The following is a 16,569-nucleotide window of genomic DNA, read 5'->3' as shown; positions in this document are numbered from 1 at the left end:
TTGCTCAGTAAATTCAAGTTAAAACTAACCAATCGAACTACTCCTTGGAAATGGTCAATCCACTCGCCGTCAATTCTCCTTCCACCACACTGTCAGATCAGAATAGGTGCGTCAAATTCTAGTAGAACCCCCACACAAAAATCCAAAAAAAAAAAACACATCGAATCAAATCGAAATCATACCGAGTCTGAGGAACCCTCCTCGTCGTCGCCGCGTCGACCCAGAAACACAACACATTGAATTTCTTGAATTTACAGGAGCCGGGAAATGGGAGTTGGTCAATCGGACAATCGCGGGGGATGGATTGGCACTAGCGTACCATACCACGGACGAGCTTGAGCTCCTCGCGGAGGCGGATGATTTCGCGCTTCCAATCCTTGGCCTTACGCGGGAGAAGGAGATTGAATGTGAGAGGCGAGGTTGCTAGGGTACAATACGAGGGGTGCTGCTTCTAGGGGAAAGGGACCTTGCGCTTCCAGTGGAGGAGAGGACCGGCATTGCTTGTCGACGCCGACGGACACGGGGCCACCGAGACGCAGTCACGCAGGTGGTGGTGCGTCGCAGCAGTTGCGGGGTCGTGGCTGACTGGCTGGCCGCCATCGAAGGTGACCGGAGCTGGCCAGAGCTCCTGAACCTGAAGCCCAGCACTGCAGCAACCTCAAATTGAGATTGTTGTTAATTCGGACATCAAATCAAGAATGGGGCGTCACCAATTTGTCTGTGAGATGTTCTGGTAATTTTTTCTCCTGTTGTCAATTCCCAATGTGGCGTTATTCATCACTTGTTTCCTGAATACTAAAATGAAGGCTATATAGCATTCAGATATCAAAAAACCATCTCTGAATATGTATACACCAACGAAAAGCTAGTCTGAAGCAACCTGGGATGATTATTATGTGATGGAGAAGAGTTCGGAACGCAAAAAATTCTTGATGAAACTCAGCACATTATCAACATCATCATGCAGAGGTAGAAAGAGATGGCAGACAATTATGAGCAAGTACTAGCTATGAATTGAATTTATACAGCAGTTCATAACAATAGAAGGGGAAAAAATAACAATACAAGGAAAAATTGCTCCATATGAAGCTCACAGTAGTGTCCTATCCTTTCAGAACTCCATAGTGACGATGTATATCATCTTCAGCTCTGAACCACAGTGGACATAAAATTGTTTATGCCGTTAACACCTCATGTAATGTTCCTGAAAACTACAAGGGAGAAATGAATGGAGGCCACTCAGTGGCGGATCTAGAATTTCTAGGTAGGGTATTTCTAAAAAAAAAGATCAACTACAATGGTCTAAATGAAGTATTTTGGTTCAAGCATACTGAGTATACATATCAAATTATCTATACATATATAGATATATTTAATTTGTTTTTCTGGCGGCAGGGTATTCCTAGGAATACGGGGGCATCAATACTAGGTCCGCCCCTGAGGCCACTGCACGATGCCGTTACAAGGGAGAAGAAGAGAAGCCTTACCGGGAGGAGCGGCGGCGCGGTCGTTGGTGTGCCGGCAGGACGAGCTGGGGAAAGCCGAGGGACGGCGGGCGCTGGGGCGGGTTGCTGAGCTAGACCTGGCCTCCCTTGCGTCGGCAGCCACGTGACGTCGTGACGCCGTGACGCCGTGACGCCGTGCGCCACCCACCACTCCACTTGGCGGCCATCACCTTGCTTGCCCTGATAACAAGTTCTTCTTCTTCTTCTTCTTCTTCCAGGAGAATCTGACAGCAACAATATCTCTCAGTCGCCCCCTGTCCCTATCACAAATCAATTTCACTTCCTCTCTAGTTCCTTCCGCTCGCCGTCCGCCAGCTGCCGTGGCCGGTTGCCTTCCAGATTCACACCACGCCCCGCCACGCCACCGGTCAGCATCTTTTTCATCTTCCTCGCCCAGTTCGGCAGCTCGCGAGAACCCCGCTGGCACCGACCGGAGGACGCGAATGGACGCCGCCGAGCTTCCTCTCGTCTACCACATCGGCCTCGTGCTGGCCGCGCTCTGGGCCGCCGGCGCCCTCGGCATCCGCCACTCTCTCCTCTTCCTCCTGGCCTTCCTCTACCTCTACATGGTGGGTACTACTTCCGATCCCCCTCAAAAGATTTACCTTTCTTTTCCCCCCTCCCCTCCCTTGCAAGAACCGGACCACACCGCACGGCGATTCTTGTCTTTGCATTCTCACTTTCATCTGTTTCTGTCACAAAAATCTATTCACACCTTTTGCGATTCGTGCAACTCAATTCCAGCAAAGACCTATAGATCGAGAACACATGCTATGTGATTGAGACTTGCTTTTTCTTCACTCCGCTTTCAGTGGTATGATCTTCTGGATGATTCTAGCAGTTCGCAATTTTCCTAGAAAGTTCGAACCCAGAGACATGAAGTTGTTGCTTTCCTATGCTATCATTGGCTGATTAATTAGCCACCTTACCACTGTATCTTTATGGTATAACATGAAATTTTCCATCTCTTCATCAACACTGACTACAAGCTGCTTCAAATTTTTTCGGACCACACTGTTTCTTTTTCCCTGTTTATTTACTTCCTCATCTTGTCGTTGCACGTACCGTACATCTAGCGTATTTCCCATTCCAAGTTCTACCTTTCTGGATAAATTAACTTTTGAAGCCTTTCAGGTCGTGATCTAATAATTGTTTGTAGGTAAAATGCTCGATGTGCAATTAGATCATGATCAGATAAATTGATTAATGAAAATGCTCCTCCTTGTAGGTAAATGCTCGGTGTGCGATGAGACTGCGAAAGAGGATACAACATGAGGAGATGAAATCCGCCTACCAAAGAAGAGTATTCACCTTTTTCTGTGATCCAATCCAAGATTTTCACTTGTTAGATGATGCAAGGATAAACCTGGTTGACTAGGCTATCAATTTCATTTTCTCCTTTTTGTTTCCATTTTGATGACTGTTCTCGCTTGTGCACATTCAGCTCATATTGTTTTTATCTATCAGCTCCTTTCTGATGCAGAGTCAGTACGGTGGTTAAACCATGCAATCAACAAGATGTGGCCTATCTGTATGCAGAAGATCGTTTCACAACTTCTATGGCCCATCATACCGTGGTTCTTGGACAAGTTCAAACCTTGGACAGTTGTACAGTTTCCTTCTTTTATCTTGATTTTCTAATTCATGTGCTCTATTTTGTGACATTTTACGTGGTACTGCCACTTTAACAATGCTTATTTTAAGCAGTTCACATTTAATTTCTTCAATTAGGCATTACCATCCATCGATACCTGTTAGCTCACTTGATCTGGTTATTCTACAGAGCAAAGCAAGTGTTCAGGAGCTTTACATGGGTAGGAATCCACCAATGTTTACCTCCATGAGAGTTCTACCTGAGACATCAGATGATGACCATTTGGTATGTATCACTGTCGTTTGATCTGAATATTTATAGGCAATTAATAACAATCTGCATCATTCTAATGCACCTATCCAGGTTCTTGAGCTGGGAATGAATTTCCTTTCCGCTGAAGATATGAGTGTTGTACTTGCTATGCAGCTGCATAAGAGTGTGGGACTTGGAATGACTGCAAACATGCATTTAACTAGCATGCATGTCGAGGGAAAGGTAAGTTAACTGATTTTCTCATTGCAGTTTAAAACACTAAACCCGCACATAGGAAGAATGATGCTTCAGAAAACATGTGATTCACTTGATGGAGAAAGAAAGGAAATGACTTGCTTTTGTTAGTTGAAGTTCTCTATTATCCTTATGGACCTTGCTCAAAAATTCGAAATAAATTCATACAGTTTTCCTTACCTTGATGAAGGCAACTGCTAATACTCGTGCACCTTAAAGTGATATGTAAAAAGAATTACACCATTTCTTGTACATACTGGTGGCAAGTACCTGTTGTAACTTTAATGTAATCCTAAGGGAATTAATTAAAGTTTTCTGGTCAACCAATGAGTCTTTACATATTCTTCTCTTTTCTTGTGACAAATGAGAGATCCCACAGATGTATAAATGTGCTAAGCAATAGTGTAAAAGTATACAAATTTCTATGGGAAAACAGATGAGTGAAAAGTACAGTTCAAAATTTATAAGACCCTCATTAGATAAACAAAGCAATTTCTTCCTTAAATGTATTATTACCTTGTACTCAGCTAAGAATATGTATTTACAGATTTTAGTTGGTGTGAAGTTTGTTCGGAGCTGGCCATTTCTTGGCCGCGTAAGACTTTGCTTTGTGGAGTCACCTTATTTTCAGATGACTGTGAAACCACTCATTAATCATGGTCTTGATGTCACTGAATTTCCAGGAATTTCAGGATGGCTGGTACGATCGTCCTGTGTTATAATCTTTCTTACAATACAGTTGGGATTCTATTTCTTACTGATCACTCAGCCTCTTGGATATGTTTTACCAGGATAAGTTGATGGATACTGCATTTGGGCAGACATTAGTTGAGGTCAGATTCTTATAGCTAACTTTTTTAATTTATTTTGCTTCTTTCAGAAGCTTTCTCAGGGCAACCTTTTGAAGGTTCTCCACTGTGTATTTTTTTCCCCCTTACTGAGGTATATTTTCTTCTGCCAGCCCAATATGGTTGTCATCAATGTTGAAAAATTTGCATCTACTCCTTCAGGTAGGAAGCAACTTTATTTCTGCTTGTGTTTCATAAATTATCCTATCAGTCCTCCCGGTAAAAAAAAATCACTATAGTTTCTGAAATCCTCCTGCAGATGTACAATTAATGTTAGCTATGGACAGTTAATGCTATAATTTGGTATGCTCCTTTAATTTATGTACCTGAACTAAACAAATTTTGTAATTTTTTGGCCTATCGGCTATGCTGCTACAAAAATCGATCATGACCAACATCATCAAGCAGAATAATAAATTAGTAGTTCCTTTTTCTGTGATGGTTAACTTTCAGTCCCTTTCTGTTATCTTCTATATTGTACCAATGTCTTTGCATTCTACAGAAAATAACTGGTTCAGCATTGAGGAGAGGCCTCCTATTGCGTATGTGAAGCTTGAGATTTTAGAAGGAACTGACATGAAGCCATCTGATATAAATGGTGAGAATAACCTGTGACAACTTTTGTGTTACTCTTCATTAGTTTAGCACATCTCATGTTCTATTGCACAGGACTAGCGGACCCTTATGTGAAAGGTCGTCTTGGTCCTTTCAAATTCCAAACACAGATACAGAGGAAAACACTATCCCCTAAGTGGTTTGAAGAATTCAAAATACCAATTACATCGTGGGAGGCATCAAATGAACTTCTCATGGAAGTTCGTGATAAGGACCCCATGTTTGATGACTTGCTTGGGTATGTTCTGTTTTCTGAGCTCGTGCTGCTAAATGCTAATGATGCCTTGACCAGTAAAAATCTATAGGATAACGCTTCTACTGTCTTACTAACCTGGTGTCTTGATTCAATTGGCTTGTGTTGAAGCTAACAATCTGTCACTTACTGTTGTTTTGTAAGGATCTGATATATTTGGTAATTTTCAGAAATGATATAAAAAAAATATGTTGTGTTCTGTTCTTTTACAGAGAATGTACCATTGATTTACATGAGCTGAGAGGTGGACAAAGACATGACAAGTGGATATCATTGAATAATGTCAAGAAAGGAAGGATTCACTTGGCAGTAACAGTTGAAGATGTATCTGAGGTCAGTTGCAGCATTCTCCTTCCATTTTTGCCATAATTTTCAACACCATTTTAGTGGCCATTGATGAGGTGACAGGGTTAAACCAAAGTGGTTGGTGATTCTATTTGCTACTCTTTGAAATTATCTTGTAAAAATAACTTGATGAGCTAGACAGTATACGGCATGTTCGAAACTGAGCTGTAAAAGGTCACTTGTGGACTCAATTCTAGTTATGTTTGTATCTGCAGGACAAAAATGTATCATATTTGGACGAATCATTGAGGAAAGCTGATGCTGAACTACCAGTATCAACCAAAGTTGACAGCGCATTGGATGCTGGTGAACTGCCTGAAGAAAAGAAAGTCTTAATGGATGAAGTGGAGCACATAAACATTGATGGACAAGAACAACCTGGAGGGTTATATGTTCATCGCCCTGGCACTGGGGTTCCAAAGACATGGGAATCCCGGAAAGGACGAGCACGTAGCCCGGACACTCAGATTTACCAAGAAGTTGACAAGTCAAAGGAAATCCCCACACCAAAAAGCAGTGGGCAAGGGGGTCTGTTTAACCTAGGCTCCTTTTTCCGGAAGAACTCAAAGAAGGGAAGTCTAAATCCCAGCCTTCCTACTACTACAGGTTCTGTGACAGAGCTTGATCCAAAGCTCCCCAAAACACCACGTCCCAACCTGAAGGAGATTGGTGAGAAGCGGACATCAATAAAGCTCGTAGTGAACGAAGAAGCAAGCCCAGCAAGCAAGGTGGGAGACGCGGATAACTCAACAGAAGATGTAGCAAAGGTTATCGAAAAAAATGCAGGCGAACCAGGCAGATCACTAACAAGCACATTGAGCAGGAATGTTTCCAGGAAGAGAGCGGAGGATAACCTGTCAGAAATCCCGGAGCAGGTTGAAGCTCATGGATCCGAGTCAGTGATTGAAGAACATATGCCCATTGAAGGTGAACCAGTAGAAATACAGGGCCCATCAGACAACGGAACATGGCAAGGGTGACGGCACTGAAGAAGATGCGTTGGAAGCAAAGGTTGATACTCAGGCCTTATAAGGATTGCAATTTTGCAAGATCATCAGTTTTGTTCTTGTAATCTTGCTGGTGATTTGGTTCAGACATGCGGTCTTCTTTGTTGTTCATAGACCCAGGGAATGTTGATCTTAGAAAGCCTTGTTTTGTTGTTCATATTTGTGAAGAATAAATAGATACTCCGCACTAACAAATAGCAGCGTGCTGTGCAGTGAGAGACGCTCGTGTTGTAAGATAGTAGTAGCTCTGTTTGCGAAACTTCTGTACATTGCTGGCAATCTGGCATATTATTGTAAATCATAACTTTTTATGCTCTTTCCTTCATGTAATATTTTTGCCAATAGTTTAAGAAAATATACATATTTTTGTCAATACTATCTCCAAGATTGTTACGCTACAAGTACATCACATCACACGTTCAATTCAGGCAACCGTAGAAATTATTTCATAGACTTAACAAGTCACAACTAATCAACCTGTAGACTTTTTTTAGCCGGACCAATAGACTATTAGATATACATATAGAATCCCAAAGAAAAAAGGTAATAAAAAAAAGCTGAGTTCGAAAAGAAAACAGGGCAATGTAATATAATATATTATGTCTAAGTGCATAGAAAAATCTATATATCAAGAAAAACTAAAACGACTAATAAATTAAGATAGAGGGAATACCATATTAAAAAACTAAAATCATTCAGAAATGAGCTATGTAATCTCTAATCTCAAACAAAATTGGCATTATACCAAAAAATCATCAACTGCATGCAGAGCTTAACGAGAGGCATACTGATCATCCAGTAATTTAAGTAAAGTCAACAGCTCTGTGCTTATATAGCACCAATGAGTACACAATGTTTGGACTGATTAAAATCTGCAGGCTTTTTTGGCTTTGCAAGTCTTCAAAATTATTGTGGCAGTTAACAAAACTGGTTATCCTCTTTCAGTGCATATTTGACTTGAGATCTATATTAAAATTCATTTTGCGAAATACAATGCGACAGATTCATGAACAGCAGAACAAAGGCATCAAGATTCTTAGTTAGCAGCTGATTCCAGCATGTGTAACCCCAACTTGGCAACTGAACAAACCAGAACTGTGCAAATGCTTAAGTAGCCTATGAAGGCCTAAATTAATTGTTCATTTTAACAGCACAATGCTAAATTCAAGTGATGCAAAAATAGGTTTACCTGCTAAGTGCAAACTGCTAACCAGAATTGTGCAAACGCCTAAATAGGCCCGTGAAGGCATAAATGAATTGTTCATTTTAACAGTACCACAGCTAGCTAAAACTATGGAGTATAGCAGTAACACATTGAGTTGTATCATTACATCAAATTATAGGGCAAATAGAATATCACAATTGCTTCCCGGTGTGCCCTACTTAACAATAGAACAAAAACATCAAAGGAAAGACTTGTAATGGAGAAACAAAAGGAGAAACACACGGAAGGCAGCATCAGTTTGCAATGTCGATGTTCACGATGAACTGGTCTTACAGAGAAGAGAAAATTGTTTGCACGGCAAAAGCTCAAAGCTAATCAAACTGTAACATGTCCACAAAAAAAGGAAACGATAACACTCCTGTTATCTATCATGATAACTCAAAAGCTATGCGCAACCTTAGTTTTGGGCTTCAAATTCCTGCTTGCTCATGAAGATTGCAACTGGCTCGCCAGGAGACGGAGGGTACTGGTTCAGTAGAGACGCATACTTGCCAGCTTTAGAACGAGCAGCTTCATCAGATGCTGACAACACCTCTACATGCTCAAGGCCCAATTGCCTTCTGATCAGCTCCAGGTTCTCCTGCAGAACATCCATTTCACCAAAAGGAAGCTTCAACTCCAAAGCCTGAGGTCCAACCTCCCTCGCCTCGTCTTTCTTGAATCTGATGAAAGGCATGCACAGCTTCTGAACTTGTTTGAAGTTTGCTTCCTGTCCAATGGAACAGTTCTTCAGAGCTTCTATAATCTCCTGATCTGGTGCAAAGGAACGTGCTTGACTGTCAAATTTAGACTGGAGCACCTTCAAGCATTGCTCTTTCCAGCCATAGAAGTGCTCGTTCACATATATAAGACCAATGCTCATCTTGTTGTCTGACGGAGGAGCAGGTTGAGCTCCCTTCTTGGGTTTCTTTGAACCAGATTCTTGCTTCTGAAGCAGCTTCCTCATTAAAACTATAGAATCTTGCAGGTACTTGTTTGCGATTCTTAGAGTAGGGTCTGGGGTGTCTGCCACTGGCCACCCAGCTTTAATTGCAAAGCCTTCTTTCCTCAGGATCTTTTGCCACACATGCTCCGCGTAATGTGGACAGATAGGGGTGATAAGCCTCGTCTGGACATCCATAAATTGCCAAAGTAAATCACGGTTCATGCCTGCCGCTCCACAGGAGAGTCTGTATTCATCTCTAGCCAGCTGCAGGTCATAGAACCCAGACTTCAGCGCATCTCGGAACATGAAGGCATTGTAGCTCTTCTCAGTTTCCTTGACTGCAATGTTTATCTCATTGGCAAAAACGCGGTCAGCATAACTAGATGGAGGCCCAGCTCGCAGAGAAGATTCAGCAGCTACCACCTCTTCCATCCATGCAATTTCCTTTGTAAGCCTCATGATAGCAGCATTTGCAATTTCAAAGACAAAGTTTGCATCATCCATACCATCACCAGCATCAGCAAGCGCAAACCTAGTGGCATCAGGTGAGAATTCTTCAATGGCCTGCTTGAGAGTACGGAAATTCCCTGTCGACTTGGACATCTTCTCAGAGTTGAGCATAAGATGCCCATTGCAACGGAAGCCACGGGGCCAATGGTGTTCCGGTAGAATTGCTGTATGGTTGTAAATGCAGAATGTCAGGTGGTTCTGGATAAGATCCTTACCAGAAACCCGGATATCAAAGGGATACCAGTACTCAAATTCCTGCTTCATTTTGCTCAAGAGGGTAGCAGGGATGTCACTTTTTGGTGCTGGACCATTGCAGAACACATACTCCCAGACATCATCTGTCATTTGTTCTGGCCTGATAGCAGATATCTCTTTGCCATACATATTGCCATTTTGCAAAAAATGTGCGATGGTGTAATAGGCCATATATAGGGTCGAATCTGAAAGAGATTCCACAAGGAACTGCTCGTCCCATGGAATACGAGTCCCTAGACCAAAAGAACGTGAACAGGCCCACTGGTTCAGCCAGCCCAAAGTGTGCTCAAAGCCGTTGCGGGTCTCAGCTGAGAATGTATTCATATTTTCTAAACATTTCTCTGCCAACTGTTTCCATTCAGCCTCACCATATGTTATATACCACTGGTCCGTGAGAGCAACAACACACTCGTCACCAGATCTTGACATTACCTTCTTCTCAGGCTCGCTGTACAACACTGCAGTGCCTTCTTCCAGAAGCTTGTTCTTTATCAACGGCTTCACATCTTGAACTTTTCTGCCCTTGAACTCTCCTACAATCATAGTTCCATCAGTGAATCCTTTCAAATATGTCATCCGCTTTGCTTCGGCAAGCTTCTCCTTGTCATTCTGGCTCTTAATCTTAAGATCTAAGCACACCTTCTCAGCTGACTTGTCACCAAATTCAGGGATATTGATTATTGGAACAACCTTGAATGGAAGAACCCACTCATCTTTCACAGCAAACTTCCCTCTCAGAGCTGGTTTTGAGACTAAATCTTGCAGCGCCATGAAATCATCTGGCGAATCACTTGGAACACTAGTCACAATACCAGTCCCTTTATCTGTTAGGATGGTCATCATAGGAAGCGCATATATGATTTCATTGAAGGCAAGAGGAGACTTCAGTGGCAAACCAATCAGATCATTTCCAGATATCTCAGCCAAGCATGTTGGCTTCTGTGGGATCCTTGATAGATTTTGATATGCGAGGTTAAGTGCAGACCTTGCAGTCAGAATGAAGACATCAGTATCATTGATCTCAAAGGCCCCATACTTTCCATCAGGTAGTACCCAACAATTTGTCTGCCCATACATTGTCTCAGGTCTCAGTGTAGCTGCAGCCAAGTAAACTTTCTTCCCCTCTAAGGCCTTCAACTGGGGAGGGAAAGGTGGGATCACCTCCATTTTGATCAACACATATTCTTGTGGCTGCACACCTTCACCTGTTGCTCGATCATGATCAGCACAAGGTTGGCCATCCAATGGAGAGTAGATTGTATACCTCATATCTTTAACAACCTTGCCCATTTTCTTCAGCTTTCTCATCTGCCACCGGACAAAAGCATCATAGAATGGGTTCATGTCAGTTGTTATGAATGACCGCCTCCAATCACATCCCAGGCCAAAAGCCTTAAGGTCCTCCTTTGCCAATGGAGGGAAGTATGTCAACCAGTGGTATGGATCCTGGAATTTAGCAATTTCTTTATCTGACAAGCCAAAGCCCCTCATGATCTCCCATTGGAACTTCTGCACACCAGTCTTTGCAGCAGCCTTAGATTTCTTGCTCTTAAATTTATCTGGGGCAACAGCAACATCCTGGTTAGCCTGGCTATCTGCTACTTCCGAGCTGACTTCCTCCTCTACAGCAGGAAACACTGGAGGATTACCATATTGCTGAATCTCCCTTGCAAGCTTATCTGCTGAGGCCTTGATAGGCATTCCAGTACAATGGAAAGCAAACGGCAAAAGGACGTTGGAACCCCGCAGTCTGTGGTACGCAGCGCCGAACTCAAGCTTGGACAGTGAGAAGGCATGGCCCAAATGTAACAATCCATTCATGTAAGGATACGGAAAGTTGCCAAAGAATTTTCCACCAGGTCCCGGACGACTGTTGCCTGGTTCAGCCTCAAAAATCCGGTTCTCATCCCAGAGCTTTTGAGCCTCTGATTGAATTTTGATCAAGAAGTCTCTGCGAGCATAGCTCTTGGCGCCATCAGGATTAGACGACATTTTCCTAAGCAAACAAAAAAGATGTATCAGGGTACAAGTCGCTTGGCATGGTATGATTTAACAAAGTTGTCAAAAACTAGTGGATTACATCGAATGTATACAGAAGAGCTAAAAGATGCATAAACATGCAGGGAATATTTGTTACAAGCTGTAATGAGACAATCAAGCGTCCACTATCCACTCCAAGCAACAAAAGGCAGTAATAATATTTTAAATGACAGATATCAGCAACAAAAAAAGAACTTTAGCTTGATTAAAAAAACAGGGGTTAACAGCAGTTATTTAACTTTGCAGAAATATCAGTACAATTTTCTTGTAAAGCCAACCTATATTCTATCGAATCTATTCTGAACTAATCAAACAAGGGTTAACAGCATCACCACTAAAAGAAACATGTTTAGATATAATCCAATTGCACCTGGTCCAAGAAACTGTAGGTGTCTGCAATCTTATAACTCTCTATATATATCATGAAATTCATGAACCCAGCAGCAAACTTACAGCACAAGTATAGCTGAGTACTAGCTGACAAACCTAAACTAAGCACATAATTTGATTGAAATAAGTACATTTTACTTGACAAAAAAACAATGAGCAATTAATTATCGCAGAGATGGATAGAAACTAGCAAGAGCCACTTATCGTAGCCGCATCCAGCATATCAAGTTATTTTAAGTTCTATATGTGCTCGGATTGAAAAGTGCATAAAATACATCCCCTCAAATCACAACACATGGCAAAGTGCAGATAAGGAGGTCTGCGCCTAACAACACGAGCACCCAGGGGCGGGGGCGGACTAAGCATATGACATGGGTGCACACATGTAAACCCAATAATTTTTGCAAACAAAATCGAAGCTAGTAGGTAATATACAGTAACCGGGTCAGATCCGAATACAACTAGCTTATATTAGGGTTTGGGGTGCTCCGTTTCGGATAACAGGAAGCGAAGAGAAGGGAAGGGCATACCTGGTGGGTGTTCGTCGCCAGCAAAGTGCCCGGCGAAGAGCGAGTAGCGCAGCCGCTCGACCAGTCGTCGCCACCAGGAAAGGAAGACCAAGAGAGACTGAGAGAGAAGGGAACGGGGGAGAGAAACGGAGATGAGGAGGGGTGAACCGTGAAAGCCTAGCAGGCACGCGCTGCTCAGAGCGGGTGGCCACAGCGATGATGCCGGCGCCTGGCGTTAAGGGGAGGCCGGGGGAGGGAGGGGACAATAGGGGCCGCCCACCGCCGTCTAGCTCGGCGGAGGGGAGCGGCGGCGGCAATGGCGCGGCGGCTGCTGGGGAGGGGAAAAACTAGGGGCTAGAGTTGGGGCAGCAACATTTTATATGGGGAAGGCGTAGGGGCCGGGGATCGGGCCGTGCCTGGCACGGCCCGACCCCGTTGTCATACTTGGGCCGTACCTTAGCGGGCCATCACGCCCAAGGCACCCGTTAAGTTAGGCCTGTTCGGCCCGTGTGTTTGTGTGCGCGCGCGGGCAGCGAGTGACAGCAACGCGCTCAGGCGGTCAGGCCAAGACTTTCTTTTACCGTTTTTTTTTCTTATAATCGGTTACTAAGTCATCCTCCTACATCCTTTCTTCGTTCCCTAAAAAGTACAATCTGTATTTAAAAAAATGTTACAAAGAGTGAAATTCTAGAGAGTGGAACTCAACTGTCTGCCTAATTAAGTGGCCAGATTTAATTTTTATGCAAAAACTAATGTCGCGTGGCAAATAAATGAGGGCATGTGTGTTTTTTTCATGCTACTACTAATCTATCCGAAAAAATAGAATTGCACTCGGGATGGAAGGAGTACTGCTATCTTTTAATAATAGTAGCTGGATAACAAAATTGGATCATATTCAATGTAAAATATATTCCATTCTATGTTACTTTAACATTTAATGACTTTTTTCTTAAAAAAATCAAGTACATCATCAGCCCCATTTAACTCAAACTTTCCAATTAATCACTTTCTTTGAGCATCTCGTTCCCTAGAGTCTTTGGTATCTTCCTGCATGCATTCCTTGTGCCCCCTATATTTGCCCAATGCATAAATCTTTGTAGTTCTTTAGATTATAAAACATACAGCGATCTTTTGGTTATTTGATTTGCATTAGCAAAACATATAATAGCTCAATATGTCAAGAGTAGCAGTAGCACAACATTATACTTAGTTGTATTAAAGGGCACAAAATTTCCCACAATGGCCTTAGAAAATTGATTTTTTTTTAAAAAAAAATCACGTCAATCTACTACATGCACTTGTAGTTATTACCATAGGGCTCGTTTGGCAATCATATCTTCAGGTTATAATCCGTTGGTACTAGCATGAACTACAGGCCTCCAATGTGTATGTGTCTAAAATACATTTTTTTAACAAAAAAGAACAAGCATTGAGGAAATTATGAGAGTAAAGTTTTTTTATTTCGCTTATTTTAAAAAATAACAAACCTCTAGGAAACAATGGGATCTAGGGAGAAAAAACATTTATTTGATACAAAGCCTTTGATGAAACTATGACATGTAGAAACGACAATAGACATTTATCTGATTGGAGACGTAAAAAACCAAGAATGGTTTGTAAAAAGGACGAAAGCATTTATTTCATATGAGAAGTAAAGGACATGTAAAGGAAAAGGAAAAATAGCAAGCCTTTAGGAAACAATGGGATCTAGGGAGAAAAAACATTTATTTGATACAAAGCCTTTGATGAAACTATGACATGTAGAAACGACAATAGACATTTATCTGATTGGAGACGTAAAAAAAACCAAGAATGGTTTGTAAAAAGGACGAAAGCATTTTTTCCATATGAAATGTAAAGGACATGTAAAGGAAAAGGGTATGAGAGATATAAATAAACATAAGAACAAAATGAAGAATGAATGGTATTATTAGAAGTAAACAGAAAAAATGATATGCAATAGGGAATGGTCCCGGCGGGGCTTGAACCCGCGTGTCGGATACCACAATTAGGGACACCCTAATTGGGGTACTAAGATCACCCTAGAAAACACAAACACGTGTTAAGGCAACTGGGCCCACGGAAGCCCACGGCCTCCCTCCAATTTGGAAGAAAGGAAAGGACTCAAAGAAGCCCAGCATGCGGCCCATTCGCACCCCTCTCGGGCCCACGGGACGATCTCCGCCTCGCTCGAGGGCTCCCATCGGGACCCTCGACTGCGCCCCACATCTCCGCCTCGCTCGAGGGTAGCGAATCTACCCTCGAGCGGGCAAACCATCTCCGCCTCACTCGAGGGTAGCGAACCTCCCTCGAGCAGGTAACCCATCTCCGTCTCGCTCGAGGTCACCCCTTGGCGTAAGGGACAAACGGCCCCGCCGCTCAACCGCCCGCCGTACGAAGGCATTGAAAACCAACCATTCCTCCACAGTGCTCAGGACAGACGGCGTCAGGCCGCCATTCCCCCACAGTGGCTGTGACCGGAGTCCCATCCGCCAACTCCGGTCACTGCTCCGCCATCCCGGACTCTGTGGCAGCACTGTGGGACCTACGACGCGGGCACAGCGTGCTCGGCACTGCTCCCCGCACTATTCTGCCAACTCCGGCCGACCGGACTCCACCTCATCACACGTATGGCCCCCGACCCACCTCCTGCTTGGGAAGGGGTCCGGCGACGCCACGTGCCCCTCCAAGAGGGACACACAGCACACGCAGCTGGAGTCCCGGACCTCCTCCCTCGAGGGGTCCGGGACCTCCACGTGCCCCCCGGGCCTCTTGATGTGCACGCCAGCACTCCGTCCTGGGGGGTCCGGGACCGCCGCGTGCCCCGCCACCGCTGGATCACGCAGGGCCCTGACCTGCAGGACCCACGGAACGCCATGTCTGGAGGACTGAACATCCTACAGCGACGACCACGCCGCCTGCTGGGGTTGACAGGAGGCCGGCGCGATCTTCGCGAGGTCAAGGACGACGCCCAGGACGACCACCATGCCCGACGCCATGCCCCACAGTGTACTTCTTACAGTGTTCGACCACTGCACCCCCGCGATTCGGGGGAAGATGATGACTTCCACGTTCCCCCACTCATGTACACCGCCCCTCCTTGTGACTATAAAAGGAGGAGGCGGGCTTCCTTTAAAGGGGGACGTTCTAGACATCAGCAACCACGGTCACCCACACTCGCGATCATTCTCAGCACCACTGAGCTCTCACCTCAACCGACTCCTCTTCTAGGGGAGACTTGAGAGCATCCCTCCCTCTCTCGCCTCGCTTGTACCCCCTACTACAAGCACTCCGGGTGCAAGATAATACAGTGCCCTCGCACACCCTCTTGCTGGACGTATGACCTCGTAGCCAGAACCAGGATAAACCCATGCGTTACTGTGTTGCCTCTTGCATCAACATCTGGGACGAGGAAACACGCAGCATTTACTAGTTGGGATCCGGACCCCCGGGTCGGGACACCGACAGTTGGCACGCCAGGTAGGGGCTCGCTGCGTGACATTTTCTCTCTTGTTCCCATTTGATCTCCAGGGATGGCGGGCAGATCCAACCCATACCCCATGGGCGTTTCGGATCCGCTCCCAGCGGGCTACGTGATCTGGTTCGGGAGTCTCAAGTTCAGAGCAACTAGCAACGGTTACCTCATGTAGCTCCTCTCGCCCAGACGCGACCCTGCCACTCCGACTTCACCAGCCCAGCGCAACAGGCGCTCGGGCCACCGTTCGCGACAAGCACGTGCGGAGCGGCGCCGCGCGGCACGCCACAGCTCCCCCACGTGGATTGAGGCTGGCATGTCGCAACTCAGCATCGCGGCCAACGGGACCATCGCTTCATCATCATGTGCCTCGGTGCCATCTGCGCCATCACCATCAGCTGCTGCAGCACCAGTGCCTCCCAGGGGGGGCTCGACCTCGCCGTCGCCCTTCCCCTTCGGGATGCGCAATGCTGCGACCTACGCCTCTTCGATCAGCTCTAACTTCACCGAGTATGAGGATGTACCGGGTCATCATATTCTGTCGATCCGTAGCCTCATCGCGTCGT

General features: G+C 44.6%; 1 protein-coding gene and 1 pseudogene across 1 annotated transcript; one reads left to right on the top strand and one right to left on the bottom strand.

Moving 5' to 3' along the window:
• The first annotated feature begins 1,708 nt into the window (after positions 1 to 1,708).
• Positions 1,709 to 7,004, top strand: LOC120649984 (annotated as a pseudogene).
• A 956-nt stretch (positions 7,005 to 7,960) lies between these two features.
• On the bottom strand, positions 7,961 to 12,873 carry LOC120649983 (leucine--tRNA ligase, cytoplasmic-like). Its single transcript, XM_039926936.1, has 2 exons — positions 12,550 to 12,873; positions 7,961 to 11,585 (listed from the first exon to the last, which is right to left on the bottom strand). The coding sequence occupies exon 2, from the start codon at positions 11,579 to 11,581 to the stop codon at positions 8,297 to 8,299; it is 3,285 nt and encodes a 1,094-aa protein (XP_039782870.1). The 5' UTR covers positions 11,582 to 11,585; positions 12,550 to 12,873; the 3' UTR covers positions 7,961 to 8,296.
• Positions 12,874 to 16,569: the final 3,696 nt, after the last annotated feature.

Source organism: Panicum virgatum, chromosome 9K (assembly GCF_016808335.1).
Source record: "Panicum virgatum strain AP13 chromosome 9K, P.virgatum_v5, whole genome shotgun sequence".
NCBI classification, from domain to species: Eukaryota; Viridiplantae; Streptophyta; class Magnoliopsida; order Poales; family Poaceae; genus Panicum; species Panicum virgatum.
This window is presented reverse-complemented; position numbering and strand designations above follow the sequence as displayed.